Source organism: Orcinus orca, chromosome 9, assembly GCF_937001465.1.
Source record: "Orcinus orca chromosome 9, mOrcOrc1.1, whole genome shotgun sequence".
Taxonomy (NCBI): Eukaryota; Metazoa; Chordata; class Mammalia; order Artiodactyla; family Delphinidae; genus Orcinus; species Orcinus orca.
In genome coordinates, this window is record NC_064567.1 from 53,927,607 (window position 1) to 53,953,000 (window position 25,394).

A 25,394-nucleotide genomic window follows, 5' to 3' on the forward strand; every position below is an offset into this window, starting at 1 on the left:
TATCCTTTAAACATTTGTTTACTTAATTCAGATACCATTTCATTTAGGATTATCTTTATCTTTTTTTTTTTTTTAATGGGCTAGTGTTATATTTCACTCTTCTAGGAGTAAGATCACCACTTTTTGGCCAGGCCTTTTGGAGTCATTTTAAAAGAGGATAACATTACATTTTCCAGTGCATTTGACATTACCAGAACACTGGTACACTGGTGTATACAGAAATGTACATAGGTTTTCTGATGTGAAATATCAGGATATCCTTAATTTTCAGCTTAAAGAGTTGACTGTGCTAAGTCACTTTATCTCCAACATACATACATGCGAGCTCAGTGTAAAATTCAGAACCCCTAAGCAAAAGCTTTCTACCTTTTGTTATTTAAAAAATAAATAGTTCTCTGGCCCTAATCTTTCCTGACTTTGAGAAGTAAGAGCTATATTTGTCATATCCATGTTCAGTGACTGCCTTATGAGAAGGTGATATCATTTGCTGGATGTCAATTAATTACAAATGCTTACTCAAAAACTCTTCTACCTGTTCAGTGCCTGCTCTTCCATCATTAGTGGATTGGGGTGGTGCCCTCTAATAATAATACTAGTAAGCAAAATGAGGATACTGAAAAGGGGGCTAGGCAAAAACATTCACTTTCTTGATGAGTTTACTGGGGGATGACCAAACCTGAAAGTAGATTTTATCACTTCTGTGCACATTTCATGATACAGAACTCAGTGTGAAGGCCCCAGCCTAAATGGATGAATACAATTTTCCATATATCCAAGAAGAAGTCTTAATCTTACCTGGTAGCAAGTGGGGAAGGGAAAGCAAATAGCAAGGGTTCTTTTCTTCTCAGGACCTTTCCCTTTAACTTGAAAGAAGCTGATCTTTATTATGTGAGTTCCTAGGGGCAGGAACCTTCTCTTACAGAGTCTAACAGAGGCTCTATAGTAGAAATAAGCTCAACAAATAGTAATCGCACTGTAAATGTAAATGTTTATACACCTGTTGTGTAGGCACTGGTCATAAACATGTATAGAACAGAACTCTCAGGACCTTGCCTTAATGAAAACAAAAGGAAAGATGTATGTCATAGAAAGATAGCATGCATTACCCTGCACTGTTAGTAAGGCACCTAGTGAGTAATACAGCGAGTAAATGCCACAGGGTAGTTTTCAATGCTGGGCAATCTTAACAAGAATCTTTATGAGTTAGGGTGTGAGGGTAAGGCTGGTTTCAAGAGGAAAAAGAGAGAGAGAGAGAGAGAGAGAGGGTCTTTCAAGCAAGGGGACAGCATAAACAGAGACATGAAGCCAAAATATACATGATGATGTGTTCAGAGCTAGCTTAAGTGGAGTCAAAGTTTTATGAAGACAAATAATATGAGATAAAGTTAATTGTCTAGTCAGAGGCCAAGCTAGAAAGAGTTTTTAATGGCATACCATAATAGAGTTTGAACTTCATTCTCTTTAAGCATGGGGAGCTATTAGTGGTTTGGATTAGGGAATTTATATGTGCAATGCTATTTTAGAAAGAGGAAATCTGAAAAATATATCCAATGGTTAGAATAGAGCAAGGAGAAGGTAAATGTAGGGAGTTAAAGGATACCAAAATATTAAGAAAATAATTCAGTATTAACATAACATTTATTACAGACAACAGGGAAAGTGACATCCCTGTACACAGGTAGGAAGAAGAGGAGATAATCTAGAAAGGAGAAGCAGATGCAAGGCCAGCCAGGTTGGATTCCTAGAAGGTGTCCTAATAAGGGACCATAGGCCCTCTGTCCATGGCATGCCTCTGCCCTGGCCTCCAGCATGCTCACCTAGCCTTCCTAGCCTCTGATCCTTCACCTGCTGTAATTCATCCTAACAGGACCAAGAATTCAGAGCCAACAGTGGAAATAGGCTGTGATTTCCATGGCCCTTTTACTTTGAAATATAGCTCCACACCTTCCTGCTAATGCCAGTGATCCCTTAGTAACTGAGGAAAAATGACTTTTGTTCCTTATACAAAGCTTAAAGGAAAAGTCCTTTTTTGAGGCAAAATTTTATTGTGAATGACATTCCATCAGTGTAAGTGGCTATTTTCAAGTCTTTTAAAATTTTGATTGGAAGAAGAGCTTTTAAAGAACATGGGAATATTGCTACCTAAGTTGTTGAAGATGCCTTCGAGTGGACATAAGGAGACAATGCAGAAAGAAGTAACAGCAATAGAAAACGTACTTAGGGATGTCTTCCACCTTTGCTTAAGATTGACCCTGTTAACCACAAGGACAAGAAGAGATGAGGCAAGCTATGATCAGGCATTTTGGTCATATATTTGCAAAGGCACACATCTTTGCCTCATGAAACTGCATATTTTCAAACAGTTTTGTTTGCTTGGTGAAGTATCAGGTTGTTAAGGGCTTCTTTTAATGACACGCCATTAATTATGTACTAGAAATTCTATATATATGGGGCTACTGATTGTATTGAGAGCCCAATGAATCCATTTATCATCTTCTGTCTACAGCTTCTAGGAAAACATACAATGAAAATAGCCCTTTTAAAAGTAATTTTTCTAGTTGAAATTTTATAAGAAAGAATTTCAGAACAGTAATTGATCAAAATAAAAATACAATGTTCAATAACTTTACATTCTTTAACTTTTTTCAATCAGGAATCTTTAAAAATATAATAAGCAAGTATAATGATAAGGAAGAGGCCATTCTTTTGGAAATTCAATCTGATATTTTACTTATTTTATCTGGTCTTTGTGAACATCATATTCCTAGGAAGGTATGTATGCCTGTGAATCAAAGTTTTGTTCAGATCTCTCAATCACATGACACTATGAACTTTTTCTTAGTAAATGTCCATAAATGTTGGTGTTTTTTTAATCTTATGAAGATTTAATATTCTTTTTTTAAGAGTATAATTACAGGGGCTTCCCTGGTGGCGCAGTGGCTGGGAGTCCGCCTGCCAATGCACGGGACACGGCTTTGTGTCCCGGTCCGGGAGGATCCCACATGCCGCGGAGCGGCTGGGCCCGTGAGCCATGGCCGCTGGGCCTGCGCGTCCGGAGCCTGTGCTCCGCGGTGGGAGAGGCCACAACAGTGAGAGGGCCGCGTACCGCAAAAAAAAAAAAAGAAAAAAAAAAAAAAAGAGTATAATTACATACAGTAAAGTATATAGATCTTAAGTATATAGTTTGATAGGTTTTGACAAATATATACATCCATTTAACCAATATCACAATTAAAATATAGAATTTTTTTTTTTTTTTTTTTTTCGGTACGCGGGCCTCTCACTGTTGTGGCCTCTCCCGTTGTGGAGCACAGGCTCCAGACGCACAGGCTCAGGGGCCATGGCTTATGGGCCTAGTTGCTCTGCAGCATGTGGGATCGTCCTGGACTAGGGCACGAACCTGTGTCCCCTGCATTGGCAGGTGGACTCTCAACCACTGCGCCACCAGGGAAGCCCCAAATATAGAATATTTTTATCTCCCTGTAAAATTCTTTCATGCCGCTTAGCAGCCATGCCCCCACTTGCCTACAGGCAACCACTTTTCTGATTTCTATTCCCATAAATTAGTTTTGCCTATTTTTTAACTTTATATGAATGGAATCACATAATTATTTACTCTATTAGTTCTGGTTTCTATCAGCCAGCACCATATTTCTGAAATATATCCATGTTGTTGCATGTATCAATAATTCATTCCTTTTTATTGCTGAATAGTATTGTATGAATACAACAAAATTTGTTTCTCTATGCCCTTATTGATAAACACTTAGGTTGATTCCATTTGGGACTACTATGTTTAAAATTTAATTAACATTCTTGTACTAGTCTTTTTGTGGACATAATGCTTTCATTTCTCTTGGATAAATACCTAGGAGTGCAACTAATGGATCATAAGGTAGGTGTATGTTTTGAAGAAACTGGCAAATAGTTTTCCAGAGAGGCTGTACCATTATAAATGATGTTTAGGGTTTGAATTCGGTTCATACCTAAAATTAAAAGTTAGAAAAAGAGCTTAATTCCTTTTGATCTTTTTAATGCCATAGCAAACTCTGAGTCTCAGAGATTAATAACTTAAATAGCAAGACATAGATTTGGAAAGATAAAAATTAAGAATTATGAAGGTTTCAATAGAGTGATTTGAGGGAGAGGCAAAAAGAACAGTAAACACATACTTAGCTCCAAGCTTTCGTGGAACTTCTTATATTCTATCACCCTGCGCCTGTGTTCTTCTGGAAAATACTCATAGTCTTGCTTACTGGGAACCAGAACTGAACGACAAGACAATAGGAAAGGTACTTGGTAACAGACAAATATTAATTGGTGAAAGCATCACATAAATTATTAAAGGTTTTAACTGCTATTTATAAATTTATTTCTCTCTTGGGAACATTGGAAAATCTTCCATGATAGAATTTTAACCCCTTAAATTAGTTGTTGCTATCTAGTACTCATCTGACATGATGTTAGATTACATTCATTACAATGTGGAAGAAAACCATGGGATAAGTCTTATGGTTTACTTTTTTTTAAAGAAAGAGAAAGGGAAAAAATATAAAGGGGCATTAAGCTGGCATGTTGACTGATATCCTCTCTAAAATGACTAGCTTTACAGTAATTTGTCTTAAATTCCTGAGAACAAGTGAGTACAAATTTAAAAAAGAAAAATTGTATTACAGTACTACTTTCCTAAAAATGTTGTTGTATTTTTCTGGTAGAAAAACTTTTAGGGGACAGGATGCAATGGGAAAGGAAAGGATTATTTATTTATTTCAAGAAATACTTTTAAATAAATCTCTTAGGAAATTTTTGGAACTGAAGGAGTGGATATAATTCTTCATGTAATGAAAACAGACCCCAAGAAGTTACAGAGTGGATTAGGCTATAATGTACTTCTTTTTAGTACATTGGACAGCATTTGGTGAGTATTACTGTACCCATGTTAGATAGAATCACAGTAAAAGGAAAATTACCTCTTTTGGTAGCTATGTATGCCAATTTTCTTCCCTCAAAACTACAGCAGAAAGATAAGCCTTTTTCTTTTCAGTAGTCCAGAAATGACACTATCCTTTGGAAAGTAGTCTTGTCCATCACTCAAATATAAAACCATTCTTGTATCTAAACTTAAATCTTTGTTTTTTGTGATTTGAATGTGTTCCATTTTGCCCTGGCCTGGGAAAACACAAGCATCTACTATTACTCATACACTATTCTTATTCTTGAAGACTGCTGAATTCCTCACTCATCTTATCTTAAAAAGTTGAAAACCAGTTGATTAGGTATTTCCTAATCAATATTGTTTCCCAAACATTTTAGCATTCCAAAGGGCAAATATATATATATATATACTACTTTTCTTAACATTAATTTATGAAATTTTGTCTTTGGGAAAATTAGTTGAGTTTCCTACATCATTAACACTTAACACATTTCTTCTATTTGGGTAGAATTCATGAGAGCCACACTACAACACATTAGTTTAAAAACAAAAAAAAAAACCCTCATGACTATAGACCAAATGGGCCTAACAGATGTATGTAGAACATTCTACCAATAACAGCAGAAAACACATTTTTTTAATCACTGTGATATTGTGATTTATAATTTTAAAATATGTATTTGGTTCATTTCTAGGACAGAGCTCCTAAAATTCTTCTAATTTCTTAATTAATAAGAGCAATGGGAACATCTTTTGTTACAATATTTGCTCTTTTATCCCCAGTTCCTATAATAGTTTCAGAGTAATAAAGATGAAAGTAGTATCTTTTGTTATTCATAACAAGCCCCTTTCAACTACATCTGAGTTTATGTTAATGAGGTGATTTTTGGAAAGCCTCTAGATAACCACAGGATGGGAGCCTGGTTGCCAGGGGAGCTAACTATATGGTTAATTAAAGGGTTGTAACTTTCAGCTCCACCCTCAACCTCCAGGGAGGGGAGAGAGGCTGAAAATTGAGTTTAACCATCAATGGCCACTGATTTCATCAATTACACCTACATAATGCAGCCTCCATAAAAATCCTAAACTATGTGATTGAGAGAGCTTCCAGGTTGGTGAACACTTGGAGGTGCTGAGAGAGGGCATGGAAGCTCCATGCCCCTTCCCCATATACCTTGCCCTGATCATCTCTTCCATCGGGCTGTTCCCAAGTTGGATCATTGTATAATAAACTAGTAATCTAGTAAGTAAACTATTTTCCTGAGATCTCTGAGCTACTCTATAGCTGTTTTATCAGAAGCACAGGTGACAACCTGGACTGGAATTTAAGGTTGGGGAAGGAAAGCAGCACAGTCTTGTGGGACTGAACCCTTAACCTGTGAGATCTGATGCTAACCTAGGTATATAGTTTCCGAATTGAACTGAATTGTTAGGACACCCAGTTAATGTCCACTGAGAATTGAAGAATTGGTTTGTGTAGGAAAAACCTACACATTTGGTAGCCCTAAGTGAAGTATTTAGAGTAGTTTTGAGAGGAGACACAGAGTTTTTTTTCTTTTTTTTTTACAAACACAAATGGAGCATTCTCTAGGGTAAATCACATGTAAGGTCATAAAACAAGTCTTGAGAAATTTAAGAAGACTGAAATCATTCCTTTCTGACCACAACTGAATACAACTAGAAATCAATAACAAACGGAAACCAGAAAAACTCACAAATGCATGGAAATCAAACAACACAGTCTTGAACAACCATTGGGTCAAAGACAAAAATAAAAGGGAAATTAGAAAATTTCTCAAGAAAAACTAAAATGAAAACACAGCATACCTAAACTTACGTGATACAGCAAAAGCAGCACCAAGAGGGAAGTTTATAGTGAAAAATCCCTATGTTTAGAAAGAGTCAAACATCCTAACTTTACACCTTAATGAACTATAAAACAGAACAAACCAAGCCCAAAGTTATCAGAACAAAGGAAATGATAACAATTACAGCAGAAATAAATGAAATAGAGAATAGAAAAACTCAACAAAACCAAGAGTTGCTTCTCTGAAGAGATAAAACTGTTTTGAAAATTGACAAAACTTTAGCTAAACTAAGAGAAAAAGAGAGAAGACTGAAATAAAATTATAAATGAGAGAAGACATCACAACAGATAACACAGAAGTAAAAAAGATCATAAGGGACTGTTATAAACCATCTGCCAACAAATTGGAGAACATAGAAGAAATGGATAAAGTCCTAGAAATATACAATGTACTGACACTGAATCAAGAGGAAATAAAAAGCCTGAACAGATCAATAACAATAAGGAGATTGAATCAGTAATCAAGAACCTCCCAGCCAAAAAAGCCCATGTCCAGAGAGCTTCACATGTGATTTTTACCAAAAATTTTAAGAAGAATTATTCTGAAAGGTAGGAGAATAGGGGACACTTCTGAACTCATTTTATGAGGCCAGCATCACCATAATACCAAAGCCAGACAAAGACATCGTAAAAAAGAACTGAGAGTTCCTTGGTAGTCCAGGGGTTAGGACTCGGCACTTTCACTGCCATGGGCCTGGGTGCGATCCCTGGTCAGGGAACTAAGATCCTGCAAGCCATGCAGTGTGGCCAAAAAAAAGAGAGAGAACTACAGACCAATATCCCTGATGAACATGGAAGCAAAAATCCTCTAGAAAATATTAGTAAACTGAATTCAACAGCACATTAAAAGGATTACACACCATGACCAAGTGGAATTTATCCCTGGAAAGCAAGAATAGTTCTATATATGCATATTAGTCAATGTGATATACCACATTAATGTGGTATATCACAAAAGGACAAAAATCACATAATTATCTCAATGTATATAGAAAAAGCATTTGACAGAATTCAACACCCTTTCATGATAAAAACTCTCAATAAATTAGGTGGAGAAGGAATTTACCTCAACACAATAAAGGCTGTATGTGAAAAGGCCACAGCTAATATCACACTGAATGGTGAAAAGCTGAAAGCTTTTTCTCTAAGATCTGTATAAGGCAAGGATGCCCACTCTCACCACTTCTACTCAATATAGTACTATAAGTCCTACCCAGAGCAGTTAGGCAAGAAAAAATAAATAAATAAAAGGCATCCAAATCAGAAAGAAAAATGTAAAATTATCTCTGCAGATGACATGATCTTATACGTAAAAAACACTAAAGACTCCACCAAAAAACTGTTAGAACTAATAAATGAATTCAGTAAATTTGTAGGATACAAAATTAACATATAAAAATCATTTCTATACACCAATAATGAACTACTCCAAAAAAAGGAAATTAGGAAAATAATCACATTTGCAACTTCTAAAAATAAAATACTTAAAAATAAACATAACCAAGGGGTGAAAGACATAGTGGTACAGCCACTGTGGAAAACAGTATGGAGGTTCCTCAGAAAATGAAAGATAGAACTACCATATGATCCAGTAATCTCATTTCTGGGTATATATCCAGAAGAATTAAAATCAGGATCTTGAAGAGATCTTATGTTCACTGCAGCATTATTCACAATAGCAAAGATACAGAAACCACCCAAATGTCCATCAACAGATGAATGAATAAAGAAAATGTGGTATATGCATACAATGGAATATTACTCAGCTTTAAAAGAGAAGGAAATCCTACCATTTGCAAGAACATGGATGGACCTAGAAGACATTATGCTAAGTGAAATAAGTCATTCACAGAAGGATATCTCTTATACATAATTTCTCTTATAAAAGGCATCTAAGGGCTTCCTTGGTGGTGCAGTGGTTGAGAGTCCGCCTGCTGATGCAGGGGACACGGGTTCGTGCCCCGTCCGGGAAGATCCCACATGCCACGGAGCAGCTGGGCCCGTGAGCCATGGCCACTGAGCCTGCGCGTCCGGAGCCTGTGCTCTGCAACAGGAGAGGCCACATCAGTGAGAGGCCCGCGTACCGCCAAAAAAAAAAAAAAAAAAAAAAAAAAGCATCTAAAATAGTCAAAAGTGTAGAAGTAGATAACAGTATGTAGACAGTGGAATGATGGAGTGAGGGAGGCATGAGGTGTTATCGTTCACCAGGTATAATGTTATAGTCATACAAGATTAGTAAATTCCAGAGATCTGCAGTACAACACTGCCCATAGATCTGCTCTATAATATAGCGGCTATAATTAAGGTAAGGTATTGTGTGTACTTAAACATTTGTTAAGTGCATGGATCTAGTATGTTCAGTGGTCTTACTACTAAAAAAAAAAAAAAAAAAAAAATACCACAAAGGGATACAAGGAAACTTTTAGAGGTGATGAATATTTTTATTACCTGGATTGTGGTGATAGTAACACAAGTATATACATATGTGCAAACTCACCAAATTATATATAATAATTATATGCAGATTAAAAAATTCCAGTTATACTTCAGTAAACATGGGGTGGGGGGAAACTCTGATGCATATTACTTTCCATAAGATGAAGTAACTAGATTTATCCCCTGCAAATTCTCTGTTTATATAGAGAGCTAGAATACTCAGCTCTCTTCCAGATACACATAAACAATGGGGCTAATCAAATATCTAGTTTCTTTTTTACTGCAGAGAAGAGAGGGATATAGTGATAAAATGATAACCTGATCTTAGGTTTCAATAGCAAAGTCTTATTGACCAAAGTGCTGTATTAAGCATAGTAAAAAATTTAGAGATGAATATTAATGAGTACCATCCTTACTATCTACCAGTACATTGGGATTCAGTGGTTACTGCAGAAAATGACTTGATGTTTTATCCCTTTTTTATTTAATACCTCACAGTTATACTAAGATAAAGATAAATAATTTTATTTATCTGTGTCTTTTATTACAGCACAACTCAAATCCCTTTGGCTAAGAGATAAGTAATAAGTCCAATGTTTAATTAGTCACACTGAGCATCGGATCTTTTTCCTTTTCTTAGGAACTTAACTGAGGAGTTCTTGTCTATTCATTTGCATCATGAAAGGACTTTACATTTTATCGAACACTTTTACTTCTATTGAGATATCATATAGTATTTCTCCTTTATTCTGTTAATGTGGTCCATCACATTGTATGCCTTGAATAAGTCTGATCTGGTTATGGTGTATTATTTCTTTTTCTATGTTGTTGGATTCAATTAGCTAATGTTTTTAGATTTTCTTTTTTGGTACCATGTAATGTGAGTTTAATTTTCCTTTTTATTAATGTTCCATGGATGGTTTTGGTATTTAGTTTATTTTGACCTCAGAAAACAGGAAATATTTTTTCTAGAAAGAGTTTGTGTAAGATTGTTTTCATATCTTTCTTAAATAATTTGTGGAATTCACCAATTAAGTCATCTGTGCCTGGAGTTCTCTTTGTAGAAAGATTCTGAAGTATAGATTTCATTTCTTTAATATGTGTGTGTCTATTAAGGTTTTCTAGCATAGGCTCTGATGTCTTTTCCTAGGCACTCATTTATTTTGTCTGAAATTTCATATTTACTCTCATAAGGCTATTTGTAATATCCTCTTAGGATTTTTAATGTCTGTAGGATACCAAGTGATGCTTTCTTTTCCTTTCTTGGTATTAATCATTTCTGCCTTCTCCTTCTGGCTTTTTTCTTGATGGGTTTCACCAGGAGTTGATCAATATTATTAGTCTTTTTTTTTTTTTTTTTTTTTTTTTGGTACGCGGGCCTCTCACTGCTGTGGCCTCTCCCGTTGCGGAGCACAGGCTCCAGACGCGCAGGCTCAGCGGCCATGGCTCACGGGCCTAGCTGCTCCGCGGCATGTGGGATCTTCCCGGACCAGGGCACGAACCCATGTGCCCTGCATCGGCAGGCGGACTCTCAACCACTGCACCGCCAGGGAAGCCCTTTTAGTCTTTTTAAAGAATCAATTTGTGTGCATTATTATTTCTATTTTATTTTGTTTTATATTTAATTAATTTCTGTAGGTTTTTTTCTTTCATTCAATTTCACCTTTTCTATTTCTTTTGTTTTTCTGGAATTTAATTTTATTTATTTTTTTATACAGCAGTTCTTATTAGTCATCCGTTTTATACACCTCAGTGTATACATGTCAATCCCAATCTCCCAATTCATCACACCACCACCCCATGCCCCTGCCGCTGTCCCCCCTTAGTATCCATACACTTGTTCTCTACATCTGTGTTTCCATTTCTGTCCTGCAAACTGGTTCATCTGTACCATTTTTCTAGGTTCAACATATATGTGTTAATAAATGATATTTGTTTTTCTCTTTCTGACTTACTGCACTCTGTATGACAGTCTCTATATCCATCCATGTCTCTACAAATGACTCAACTTCGTTCCTTTTTATGGCTGAGTAATATTCCATTGTCAATATTTACCACAGCTTCTTTATCCATTTGTCTGTCGATGGGCATTTAGGTTCCTTCCGTGACCTGGCTATTGTAAATAGTGCTGCAATGAATATTGGGGTGAATGTGTCTTTTTGAATTATGGTTTTCTCAGTAGTGGGATTGCTGGATCATATGTTAATTCTACTTTTAGGTTTTTAAGGAACCTCCATACTGTTCTCCATAGTGGCTGTATCAATTTACATTCCCACTAACAGTGCAAGAGGGTCCGCTTTTCACCACACCCTCTCCAGCATTTGTTGATTGCAGATTTTCTGATGATGCCCATTCTAACTGGTGTGAGGTGATACCTCATTGTAGTTTTGATTTGCATTTCTCTAATAATTAGTGATGTTGAGCAGCTTTTCATGTGCTTCTTGACCATCTGTATGTCTTCTTTGGAGAAATGTCTATTTAGGTCTTCTTCCCATTTTTGGATTGGGTTGTTTGTTTCTTTAATATTGAGTTGCATGAGCTGTTTATATACATTGGAGATTCATCCTTTGTCTGTTGATTCATTTGGAAATATTTTCTCCCATTCTGAGGGTTGTCGTTTCGTCTTGTTTATGGTTTCCTTTGCTGTGCAAAAGCTTTGAAGTTTCATTAGGTCGCATTTGTTTATTTTTGTTTTTATTTCCATTACTCTAGGAGGTGGATCAAAAAAGATCTTGCTGTGGTTTATGTCAAAGAGTGTTCTTCCTATGTTTTCCTCTAAGAGTTTTATAGTGTCCGGCCTTACATTTAGGTCTCTAATCCATTTTGACTTTATTTTTGTGTATGGTGTTAGGGAGTGTTGTAACTTCATTCTTTTACATGTAGCTGTGCAGTTTTCCTAGCACCACTTATTGAAGAGACTGTCTTTTCTGCATTGTATATCCTTGCCTCCTTTGTCATAGATTAGTTGACCATAGGTGTGTGGGTTTATCTCTGGGCTTTCTATCTTGTTCCATTGATCTATGTATCTGTTTTTGTGCCAGTACCATACTGTGTTGATTACTGTAGCTTTGTAGTACAGTCTGAAGTCAGGGAGTCTGAATCCTCCAGCTCCATTTTTTTCCCTCAAGACTGCTTTGGCTATTCGGGGTCTTTTTTGTATCCATACTAATTTTAAATTTTTTATTCTAGTTCTGTAAAAAATGCCATTGGTAATTTGATAGGGATTGCATTGAATTGGTAGATTGCTTTGGGGAGTATAGTCATTTTCACAAAGTTGATTCTTCCAATCCAAGAACATGGTATATCTCTCCATCTGTTTGTATCCTCTTTAATTTCTTTCATCAGTGTCTTATAGCTTTCTGCATACAGGTCTTTTGTCTCCCTAGGTAGGTTTATTCTTAGGTATTTTATTCTTTTTGTTGCAATGGTAAATGGGACTGTTTCCTTAATTTCTCTTTCAGATTTTTCATCATTAGTATATAGGAATGGAAGAGATTTCTGTGCATTAATTTTGTATCCTGCAACTTTACCAAATACATTGATTAGCTCTAGTAGTTTTCGGGTGGCATCTTTAGTATTCTCTATGTATAGTATCATGTCATTGGCAAACAGTGACAGTTTTACTTCTTCTTTTGCAATTTGGATTCCTTTTCTTTCTTTTTCTTCTCTGATTGCTGTGGTTAGGACTTCCAAAACTATGTTGAATAATAGTGGTGAGAGTGGACATCCTTGTGTCGTTCCTGATCTTAGAGGAAATGCTTTCAATTTTTCACCATTGAGAATGATGTTTGCTATGGGTTTGTCGTATATGGACTTTATTATTTTGAGGTAGGTTCCCTCTATGCCCACTCTCTGGAGAGTTTTAATCATAAATGGTTGTTGAATTTTATCAAAAGCTTTTTCTGCATCTATTGAGATGATCATATGGTTTTTATTCAGTTTGTTAATATGGTGTATCATATTGATTGATTTTCATATATTGAAGAATTCTTGCATCCCTGGGATAAGTCCCACTTGATCATGGTGTATGATCCTTTTAATGTGTTGTTGGATTCTGTTTGCTAGTATTTTGTTGAGGATATTTGCATCTATATTCATCAGTGATATTGGTCTGTAATTTTCTTTTTTTGTAGTATCTGTCTGGTTTTGGTATCAGGTGATGGTGGCCTCATAAAATGAGTTTGGGAGTGTTCCTTCATCTGCAATTTTTTGTAAGAGTTTGAGAAGGATGGCTGTTAGCTCTTCTCTAAATGTTTGGTAGAATTCACCTGTGAAGCCATCTGGTCCTGGACTTTTGTTTGTTGGAAGATTTTTAATCACAGTTTCAATTTCATTATTTGTGATTAGTCTGTTCATATTTTCTACTTCTTCCTGGTTCAGTCTTGGAAGGTTATACCTTTCTAAGAATTTGTCCATTTTTTCCAGGTTTTCCATTTTATTGGCATAGAGTTGCTTGTAGTAGTCTCTTAGGATGCTTTGTATTTCTACGGTGTCTGTTGTAACTTCTCCTTTTTCATTTCTAATTTTATTGATTTGAGTCCTCTACCTGTTTTTCTTGATGAGTCTGGCTAATGGTTTATCAATTTTGTTTATCTTCTCAAAGAACCAGCTTTTAGTTTTATTGATCTTTGCTATTGTTTTCTTTGTTTCTATATCATTTATTTCTGCTCTCATCTTTATGATTTATTTCCTTCTGCTAACTTTGGGTTTTGTTTGTTCTTCTTTCTCTAGTTCCTTTACATGTAAGGTTAGATTGTTTATTTGAGATTTTTCTTGTTTCTTGAGGTAGGCTTGTATAGCTATAAACTTCCCTCTTAGAACTGCTTTTGCTGCATCCCATAGGTTTTGGATCGTCGTGTTTTCATTTTCATTTGTCTCTAGGTATTTTTTGATGTCCTCTTTGATTTCTTCAGTGGTCTTTTGGTTATTCAGTAACGTATTGTTTAGCTTCCATGTGTTTGTGTTTTTTACGTTTTTTTCCCTGTAATTGATTTCTAATCACATAGTGTTGTGGTCAGAAAAGATGCTTGATATGTTTTCTATTTCCTTAAATTTACTGAGGCTTGATTTGTGACCCAGGTGTGATCTATCCTGGTGAATGTTCCTTGCGCACTTGAGAAGAAAGTATAATGGAATGTTCTATAAATATCAATTAAATCTATCTGGTCTATTGTGTTATTTAAAGCTTCTGTTTCCTTATTTATTTTCATTTTGAATGATCTGTCCATTGGTGTAAGTGAGGTGTTAAAATCCCCCACTGTTATTGTGTTACTGTCGATTTCCTCTTTTATAGCTGTTAGCAGTTGCCTTATGTATTGAGATGCTCCTATGTTGTGTGCATATATATTTAGAATTGTTATATCTTCTTTTTGGATTGATCCCTTCCCCATAATGTAGTGTCCTTACTTGTCTCTTGTAACATTCTTTATTTTAAAGTGTATTTTATCTGATATGAGTATTGCCACTCAAGCTGTCTTTTGATTTCTGTTTGCATGGAATATCTTTTTCCATCCCCTTACTTTCAGTCTGTACGTGTCCCTAGGTCTGAAGTGGGTCTCTTTTAGACAGCGTATATATGGGTCTTGTTTTTGTATCCATTCAGCAAGCCTGTGTATTTTGGTTGGAGCATTTAATCCATTCACGTTTAAGGTTATTATCGATATGTATGTTCCTATTACCATTTTCTTAATCATTTTGGGTTTGTTTTTGTAGGTCCTTTTCTTCTCTTGTGTTCACACTTAGAGAAGTTCCTTTAGCATTTGTTGTAGAGCTGGTTTGGTGGTGCTGAATTCTCTTGGCTTTTGCTTGTCTGTAAAGCTTTTGATTTCTCCATTCAATCTGAATGAGATCCTTGCTCGGTGGAGTAATCTTGATTGTAGGTTTTCCCTTTCATCACTTTAAGTATGTCATGCCACTCCCTTGTGGCTTGTAGAGTTTCTGCTGAGAAATCAGCTGTTAACCTTATGGGAGTTCTCTTGTATGTTATTTGTCATTTTTCCCTTGCTGCTTTCAATATTTTTACTTTGTCCTTAATTTTTGCCAATTTGATTACTATGTGTCTCAGCGTGTTTCTCTTTGGGTTTATCCTGTATGGGACTCTCTGTGCTTCCTGGACTTGGGTGGCTATTTCCTTTCCCATGTTAGGGAAGTTTTGGACTATAATCTCTTCACATATTTTCTCAAGTCATTTCTGTCTCTATTCTCCTTCTGGGACCCCTATAATGCAAATGTAGTTGCGTTTATTGTTGTCCCAGAGGTCTCTTAGGCTGTCTTCATTTCTTTTCATTCTTTTCTCTTTATTCTGTTCTGCAGCAGTGAATTCCACCATTCTGTCTTCCAGGTCACTTATCCGTTCTTCTGCCTCAGTTATTCTGCTATTGATTCCTTCTCATGTAGTCTTCATTTCATTTATTATATTGTTCATCTCTGTTTGTTCTTTAATTTTTCTAGGTCTTTGTTATACATTTCTTGCATCTTTTCGATCTCTGCCGGCATTCTTTTTCCAAGGTCCTGGATCATCTTCACTATCATTATTCTGAATTCTTTTTCTGGAAGGTTGCCTATCACCACTTCATTTAGTTGTTTTTCTGGGGTTTTATCTTGTTCCTTCATCTGGTACATAGCCTTCTGCCTTTTCATCTTGTCTGTCTTTCTATGAATGTGGTTTTTGTTTCACAGGCTGCAGGATTGTAGTTCTTGCTTCTGCTGTCTGCCCTCTGGTGGATGAGGCTATCTAAGAGGCTTGTGCAAGTTTTCCGATGGGAGGGACTGGTGGTGGGTAGAGGTGGCTTTTGCTCTGGTGGGCAGAGCTCAGTAAAACTTTAATCCGCTTGCCTGCTGATGGGTGGGGCTGGGTCCCCTCCCTGTTGGTTGTTTGCCCTGAGGCAACCCAACACTGGAGCCTACCCAGGCTCTTTTGTGGGGCTAATGGCGGACTCTGGGAGGGCTCACGCCAAGGAGTACTTCCCAGAACTTCTGCTGCCAGTGTCCTTGTCCTCACGGTGAGACAGACCCGCCCCCATCTCTGCAGGAGACCCCCCAGCAGTAGCAGTAGGTCTGGTTCAGTCTCTGTGGGGTCACTGCTCCTTCCCCTGGGTCCCGATGCACACACTACTTTGTGTGTGCCCTCCAAGAGTGGAGTCTGTTTCCCCCAGTCCTGTCAAAGTCCTGCAGTCAAATCCTGCTAGCCTTCAAATTCTGATTCTCTAGGAATTCTTCCTCCTGTTGCCCAACCCCCAGTTTCAGAAGGCTGACATGGGGCTCAAAACCTTCACTCCAGTGGGTGGACTTCTGTGGAATGTGTTCTCCACTTTGTGGGTCACCCACCCAGCAGTTGTGAGATTTGATTTTATTGTGATTGCGCCCCTCCTACTATCTCATTGTGGCTTCTCCTTTGTCTTTGGATGTGGGGTATCTTTTTTGGTGAGTTCCAGTGTCTTCCTGTCGATGACTGTCCAGCAGTTAGTTTTTATTCCAGTGTTCTTGCAAGAGGGAGTGAGAGCACGTCCTTCCTCTCCACCATCTTGAACCAATCTCAACCTTTTCTATTTCTTGAGATAGATGCCAGGATCATTGGTTTTCAACCTTTCTTCTGTTCTAATATATCCATCTAAGGCTGTAAAATCTCCTGTAAGCCGAGTTTCCATATGTTCTATTTGTATTATCATTATGTTCAAACTATTTTCAGTGTGATTTTCTTTTCAATCTATGTGAATTTTAGAAGTATATTATTTAATTTCTGAACAGAGAAGCATGTTCTATTTTTTTCTCTTTTTGTAATTGTTATGAATTAAAGAGTCTAAAGGCAGCCCATGTTAGGCATCAGAGAGTACTACTTCAAAAGTGGGAAAAAAAAAAGTGTGATTCATAGCCATAGATTGTAAAACCTGGAAGCACCTGAGTGAGAGGGGCCAAGCTGATGGCCTTTATGCACTGACCCTCACACAACCACCGTCACAAAACAGCCAGCAGAAACAGCGTCTCTTTTTTTTTTTTTTTTTTTGCGGTACGTGGGCCTCTCATTGTTGTGGCCTCTCCCGTTGCGGAGCACAGGCTCCGGACACGCAGGCTCAGCAGCCATGGCTCACGGGCCCAGCCGCTCTGTGGCATGTGGGATCTTCCCGGACCGGGGCACGAACTCGTGTCCCCTGCATCGGCAGGCGGACTCTCAACCACTGCGCCACCAGGGAAGCCCGGGTCTCTTTTTTTTTTTGAAGAGGGATCCATGTTAAATAATTATCACATTATTATTGAATGATAGATAGATAGATAGATACTATGTTAAATAGGAAGGGTATACAATACAGTTTGACCCCAGCAGGCTTGCAAGGCCTGGGAGGGCTAGAGGGAGATTAGGCTCTGTTTACCAACACCACCACCAGCACCAGCCTATTCAGCCCATAGCCACCCCCCACCCAGGAAAACAGTGAAAGTAGCCCTGACAGCAACTTCAGTCCCTCACTCCATATGAGCTGCACAGGCCTAAGCAGCAGGCACTTCAGCAAATAATATCATACGCAAAGAAGGGATGTAATTAAAAACAACAAATGTTTCAGGCATGCTAGCACTGTAAAAGATAGACAGTAAGTGAATAAATCTTGAAGAAAAAGTTAATAGAGCAACAGAGGAGACCTTTAAGAATAATTAATATCAGGAAAGCAGAGGAGAATATTGCATCTACAGAAAAGAAATAGGCAGTTATGAAAAATAATTAAACAATATTAGTGTTTAAATAGTTGAAATTAAACTACACTGACAAAGTCTCTTTAAAGTTCAATTTTTTTTTTCTTTTTTTTTTGCGGTACGTGGGCCTCTCACTGCCATGGCCCCTCCCGTTGTGGAGCACAGGCTCTGGACGCGCAGGCTCAGCGACCATGGCTCATGGGCCCAGCCACTCTGCGGCATGTGGGATCTTCCCGGACCGGGGCACGAACGCGTGTCCCCTGCATCGGCAGGCAGACTCTCAACCACTGTGCCACCAGGGAAGCCCCAAAGTTCAATTTTTTAAGCAAAGAAATTAACTACTTGATTTAAGGAAATGAAGAAAAAATATTCTTTGAGAAGATTTTTTAATAGAAATAGACTCACAAATTGAATTGAACAATAAAGCCTTGTTAAATGAATAACTTTCTTTTTACTTAAGGTGCTGCATTTTGGGATGTTACCCCTCAGAGGATTACTTTCTTGAAAAGGAAGGCATTTTTCTCCTTTTGGATTTAATGGCAGTAAGTATGATTATAACAATTGTGAAACAAAAAATAAATGTCTTTATTAACTTTCCAAACTGAGTATCACAGAACACTACTCTGTGATTAAATGTGCCCTCAAATAGTGTTCAAATATTTGTTTTAAACAAAAATCCCTCCTGGAGTTTCATAGTATGCATTGGCATAGTAGAGTCTGAAAATTCCTCCAGTGAAGAAACCAGTTTACTTAGGTCAGTGTTCCCAAACACATGACAGCCGAGAATTTGTTCTGTCTTGTTTTGTTTTTCCCCATGAAACTTTAAAGTAACAGCTAGATTATTTAAAAATCAATAATCATTTATTAATAACTTCTAGCTTCTTCTCTTAGTATTAAAAGGGTCACCTTAGACAAAGGAGTAAAGACCAGCATTTTTAAAAAACTGTGTATAGTTTGTAGGTAATGTGAAGAATCTAGTGTGTCATATACTGTTTTACAGAATGAGCAGAAGTGAGCATATTAAGCCTTCCAGGAAGGCAGCTGAGAAGAATGGCAAAGATCCTTACAGTAATCCCCTACTAGCCTCAATTCTAAGTGGGTCCATAGTTAAGATGATATGAAAGAGAAAGTATACTTTTGTTTCAGTAAAACTTTGGGAGATATTCTCATGCAGAGTTCTAGCTATGTCACTGCCTATGATTGCCACCATTCTTGATTTTATTAACAGAATAACAAACCTACTTTGACTTAGCAAAGATACTAAAGTTATCTGTGTCCTTTTAACTCTGAAAGAAAATTAGTTTACACTAGAGATGAGAGTGAACTCATTAGATATAAAACACTACAAACAAAAAACAAGTAAATAATAATGATAATAATAAAAATAACCCACCTTGAATGAGTCATAACCAGAAACCCTTTGAAAGTTCAGAAAATTGAACATAATACAGAAGGACGTATGTAGTCCTAAATGACATACAGCTCACCGTGTTTCTCTGACTAGCGTACAAGTATGCCCAGAGGCACATGGTCAGTGTCAGGGATTCTCAAAGCTACAACATTAATTTGGCATATCGTTCTGGAATCTAGCTTATACTTAAGATTTGGAAGCAAGGAATGATATTATGCATGTACATATTAAACAATTATATTTTATTTTAATATTATATAGAAGACATAAAAGACATTTCTTACTTGTGTCCACTCTCCTTCACCATCAGGGTTTCTTGGATGGAAAGGCATGAAGGCTGGTAGGAGAGGCCATATAACACAGTGGTTGTGAGCACAGGTTGGAATCAGTCTGACTGAAGCCTCTAATAGTTGTTAGCTGTGTAACTTTGAAAAATTATTTAACATCTCTGCTACCAATTTCTTCATCTATAAAACAGAGATAACATTTATCTACCTTATGCATTGGTGGAAGGATTATGTGAGTGATTATGTGTGTGTGTGTACACATATACATGCATTAGTTAGAATAGTTCCTGACAGATATTTTTGTTGTGTTTTCTATAGTTATGAATGTAATTATTAGATTGCACTTAACATGGATTAAACCAACCAAGTTAACTACAAATTACAAATCTTCTTTACTGAAGTTCCTGTATAAACTTCAACCCTTGACATTTGCCTCTTCCTCCTGAATGTGAAGTATCGGAGTAAAAAACTCATTTGATTGAGGATTCTGCTTAATACAATCTGCTAAAATATTTATTCGGTGTGAAATGGTAATTGCTAGTAAAGGTTAAATATCATTGAGCGTTTACTGTGTGACAGGCAGTCTCATATAACTCATCATAATAACTCTCTAAAGCAGGTAATATTATTACCCTTAATTTAATGAAAGAGGAAACTGATAATGTTTGCAATTCAGACAACAGGTTACATGTTTCCTTTGCTATATTCTATTAGCAGTATACTGTAGGAGTTAATCAATCAAAAATATTTCACACAGAAACCATTACTGTGTGGAGGCCATTGCTCTGGTTGGACTTCTCTATACCTAAATTTTGGTTTGCTGAAAACTGTTTGCAGGAAAACAGAGGAAATATGCTTAATACGATAATTTTTCTTAAGTGCTTAAATACTCTTTTATGGATGCTGAGTTTCAAAATACAAAATTATACCTCATTTTGATTTATTTTCACATGTGACTGCCACTTGGAGTTACCATCAGTTGGTATCTTAGTAACAATGAGGTTATAGCTAGGATGAGACAACTTTACAAACTTTAATTAAGCAGGTAAACTGGAAAGATCCTGTAATTACAGAGTCCTATGCATAGCACCATTTACCTTGCTCCACTTAAAATGAACATTTTCACTTATTTTGACAATCTCTCTTTTTCCTACTCAGCTAAATCAATTACATTTTTGTTCATGACATATGTTTATGACTACATCAGAATTATATGGAATCTTTTTCTTTCTATTTTTTAAGAATCCCTAATGTTTGAAAATGGACTCATTACAATGGTATTTATTTTAATAGGAGATGGTCACAAATCATACTTAGAGTCTTAATTTTATAAGGCAGTCATTTAGAAGAATCCAACTGATTAATATAAAAGTTTCTCCTTTCTTTTTTAAGACAATAATTCTAAATATTAATTGCAACATTTTTCTTTTTCTGTTTCCTTGCAAAAGTTGAACCAAAAAAAATTCTGTAATCTAATACTTGGAATAATGGTTGAATTTTGTGATAATCCCAAAACTGTGGCTTATGTCAATGCTTGGCGAGGGAAGAAGGATCAAACAGCTGCTAGTCTTTTAATTAAATTGTGGAGAAAGGAAGAGAAAGAACTAGGAGTAAAACGTGATAAACATGGGAAGATCGTTGGTAAGTGTATTTATAATTGTTTGTAAAAGCAACTAGATCCGTATTTTTAAAAAGCAATCTTAGGAAAGTATGGGGCCTTACACCATACTAAGTAAATTAGTAGCAGGTTCATATTTTTATAGAATATTTTCAGGAAATGGTATTTGATTATATTCTTTAAATTGAAAATAAAAAACTTAACAATACTTCTTAAAGAACTTTCTTTGAGTTACCTGCTTTTGTAAGTATATTCAGTAATATTTCATTTACCAATAAAATTTGGGACATAAGTTGAGTGCTTGAGAACAATTTTTATTGTATTTTGTACATTTCTGTTGATTCATATTTATACAGTTTACTTTTTATATGAAAGAAGAAACTTTTAAATAAAAATAAATCCAATGGTCATAAATTTTAATTACTAGACTCTAAATTAATGAAGTTAATAGTACCAGAATTTATATTTCATTTATCTATTTTATAATGCTACATTATATTTTCTAAACCTCTTACAATTCTTATTATAGTTTCATCTGTTAGTATTGTTTATTTTTAAGTGAAAATACTTTCCCCTTTAACTTCTGATGATTTCTACCTTCAAACCATTTTTATTGTTTCTAACTTTTGATCTATAACATCATAAAATAGTTTTTATATTTATAGCATAATATATAGAAACCAAAAGCAAATTACATCATTGTTAAACTGACAGTGTTCAATTTCTGGATCTCAAAATTAGAAAAGCTTTTTATGTGAAAGTTTCACTTTAAAAAAAGTAATTTTGTGAAATTTTTATATTTTACATAAATAGTTAAAAATGAAAGCTTTAAGTTTTGCAACAGAATGGGGAAGAAATTATTGATTATTTATGCTTTTAAAGGAGTAACCATGTATCAGACAGTATTGTACTCTTACAATATTTTTATGTATTTTATGATGTCTAGACTAAAATCTTAAAATGAAGTATTAATTTACTACAGTTTTTATCTGTCCTTTCTATATTTTCATGATATCCAATGATTAGATACAAAGAAACCTCTATTTACTAGTTTTCAAGAAGAGCAAAAAATCACACCACTGCCTGCTAACTGCCCAACCATTGCAGTTATGGATGTTGCTGAGAATATCAGAGCAAAAATTTATGCTGTGTTGGGCAAACTAGGTAAGAAGTTACTCGTCAAATGCACAAGAGCCTCTCTTTTTTGCTGAGTGTTGTAAATTGATTTCACTTTGGAGTCCATTTTTCATATATGATGAACAAAAGTCCCTTTATACAGATAAATGCATATTCTATTGTTATCCCAATACGCAGGCTACACCCTTAAGCTCTGGGTTTGGGGCCAGGCATCAGTATTTTTTAAGCTCCCCAGGTAATTCCAGAGTGCAGCCAGGATTAAAGGCAGTTAGTTTTAGATGGTTAGGCTTAAACACTAGAATTCTGAATCACCTGAGGACTTGACCTTGCTTCTTATTAAAGAAAAAGTCCTCACTCTTCAGATTGTGAAAGTACAACATCATGGTCTGACCACAGCACAGAAAGTATTCCTCTTCTAATGACTAGATAAGGATGACCTGGCAGCTGTTTGTTATAGGAGGAAGCCAGAAGCTCACAGAAGTAACTTTTTCATAAATCAGGATGAAATCAAAAGCAATCATTTGCATTTGTTTTTATGATAAATATATGCCTTTTGGAATCACTTGCTCTGTTAAAGTAAATCTCTCTTTATAAACTTCGTTTAGATTTTGAAAATTTACCTGGCTTATCTGCTGAAGATTTTGTTACCCTCTGTATCATACATAGATACCTTGATTTTAAAGTGAGTACCTTCTTAACCTTGTTATTAAAATCTAGTATGGCAAGACATCAGTTGGGAAAGATCTGTTTTTATTTGTGAGCAATCATCCATGAACTGTGTAGTTTTTATTTCTCATTTTACATCTGATACTATTCAAAGAACATACAATTAACTGATTGGGTATTTTCCATGGGATAAGATTTCATCCAACTATTAGTTTATAAAAGAAGATGGAAGTTACTGACATAGAAGCCTAACAGAATCTTTAAAATATAATTTCTTCTCTTTAGAGGGCATTAAGAGCTAGGGTATTAAGAGCTAGAATTGAATGAATTATTACTTATTAAAATAAATGATTTATACTTATTAAAGTATTATTTTATCATTACATTGTATGATGATCAAATATCAGTTAAGGAGTTGCTTACTTTGCTGGTTATATACTTTTTGGTAAATAAATGCCTGTGAAATTTTAGGAAAGTCTTTCCAAGTAAACATTCTCTTCTACTAGTATTAGTACTATGTATTTGAATGCTGTAAATGAATAAACCTCTATAAGAAAGGAAAACAAGGCTGAATTTTATCCGTATTCTGGATGTATGTTTTTTCTCTAAATTTAAACATACTCAAGCACAGTAATTTCCAGATAACCCAGAATATGAGATGGAGCTACAGCATGATGAAACCAACATGCTAAGAGTTTTAGATTCAAGTATTACCTTAGCTGGAAAGTGAGGGACAAGGCCCTATTTCTCAGGGTGGCTGGGTACTAGAGTCCCGGGAATCCCCATGTTCATTGTTCTACAAATTCAGCTTGACCTAGCCTTCAAACAGGGCTTTAGGAAGGAAAGCATCTGTACTTCAGGAGGATGAGACTAAAGCAACAACTTGTGCAGCTGTGAAAACAGTGTCTATAAAGGAGCGGGCAGTGATGATAGCAATAAACTACACTTAGGTAGTGGAACCTTACCCGTGAGTACCTATCATTGAAAAACACTAGGTAAATTACTTCTGAATACTCAAATGTAACTGTTGCCCCAAATCATTCTCAATGCATTTAACTTATTCCCAAGGAGTAAGTTAGGAGAAGCTGGTTCAGTTAAGTGTTAACTTTGGAATGATCACCCAAATAAATTTTAGGTTACGTAAAATTATATTATTTATTTTTGGTTAATTTAACTTTTTAAAACTCTTTTAAACTTTGCTATAACAGATTGGAGAAATATGGAATGAAATATATGAAGAAATAAAATTAGAAAAGTTAAGACCAGTCACTACAGACAAAAAAATTCTGGAATCTATTATAACAGCATCAGAAAATATTGGAAAGATGGTTGCTTCTCTGCAAAGCGAGATGATTGAAAGCCAAGCATGCCAAGATGTGCAAAATGAACAAAAAGTATATACAAAAGTAAGCCACAGATGCCATTGAGGCACAAGAAAATAATTTCAATGTATAAACTAGTTGAAGTTATCCATAAGTTGTATTTGCCTTACTTGTGAATGCTTCAGCACTTAGAGTTACCTTGTAATTTTCTTTTATAGTTACTTTCAGTGTCTTTGTGTAGTTTTTAAAGAAAACATGGAGTTAATAGCTTGAAATTCAATTACTATACTCAGTGCTGCTTTATGGCATTATAATTTGATTTCTACAGGCTTACATTTTAAAAGGTAGACACCTGAGACATTTCCATTTTTTGAAAGGTCAGAGTTCCAAAAATTGTGGTCTATTTAAATGTATACACTTAGCAAATTCTGACAAATGGTGTTTCTCTGTGACTGTATGTATAACCTCATTGAGAAAGTTGGCCCTCATCCCTCACTCTGTGATAGGCCCTTACTAGCATGCCAATCATAGGCACACCGACAAGCCTCTCCTCACCTCAGTGCCAAAACATATACTGTGAGCACTCTACAAATCTGGTCTCTGACTTTAGCTAATCAGAAAAAGCCTGTCAGGAAAATATAAGCCATTTTCCCAAAGCTTTACACAGGTAAGAAACAACACATCAGAAGTTTTTGAGCAAATAGGTTAAGTGACTATTTAAGTGAACTTGTCCACAGATACAAAGATGATGTAGATTCTCCACTTCTGCTTGGTGATCTTTTATGATTAAACTTAAGTATTTAAAACACTTTAAGGTGATTTCCAAAGTGTTTTCTATTGCCTGATCTTTTTATATCTACTATTAAATGTCTACATCTTCAGTGGAACTTAGCATCCACCTATAAATTCTTAGATAACTCCCTGCTTAAAAGTTTTGTTTGTGAAGAGTTTTTATTGCAAGGATGCTGCCGTTTAACCCATTCATTTGCTTTTAAGTGGAGTACCCTGTTAGAAGTTCTTGCTCCTCATTAG

The 25,394-nt window shown here is 35.8% G+C and overlaps 1 protein-coding gene and 1 long non-coding RNA gene across 5 annotated transcripts in view; one reads left to right on the forward strand and one right to left on the reverse strand.

Moving 5' to 3' along the window:
- LOC125965388 (uncharacterized) overlaps nt 1-5,320 on the reverse strand; it is a 42,657-nt gene extending 37,337 nt beyond the window's left edge. Inside the window, exons 1-2 of the long non-coding RNA XR_007479203.1 lie at nt 4,971-5,320; nt 4,173-4,268 (exon numbers count right to left, since the gene is read on the reverse strand). This is a non-coding gene — a long non-coding RNA (uncharacterized LOC125965388). The remainder of the gene's footprint in view (nt 1-4,172; nt 4,269-4,970) is intronic.
- CFAP69 (cilia and flagella associated protein 69) overlaps nt 1-25,394 on the forward strand; it is a 73,220-nt gene that overhangs the window by 41,808 nt on the left and 6,018 nt on the right. For all 4 annotated transcript variants that reach the window (XM_049714754.1, XM_049714753.1, XM_004265623.3 and 1 more), the window contains 7 exons: nt 2,654-2,772; nt 4,800-4,918; nt 18,382-18,463; nt 21,068-21,260; nt 22,264-22,401; nt 22,980-23,056; nt 24,249-24,446. In XM_049714754.1, coding sequence (XP_049570711.1) covers nt 2,654-2,772; nt 4,800-4,918; nt 18,382-18,463; nt 21,068-21,260; nt 22,264-22,401; nt 22,980-23,056; nt 24,249-24,446 — 926 coding nt within the window. The remainder of the gene's footprint in view (nt 1-2,653; nt 2,773-4,799; nt 4,919-18,381; nt 18,464-21,067; nt 21,261-22,263; nt 22,402-22,979; nt 23,057-24,248; nt 24,447-25,394) is intronic.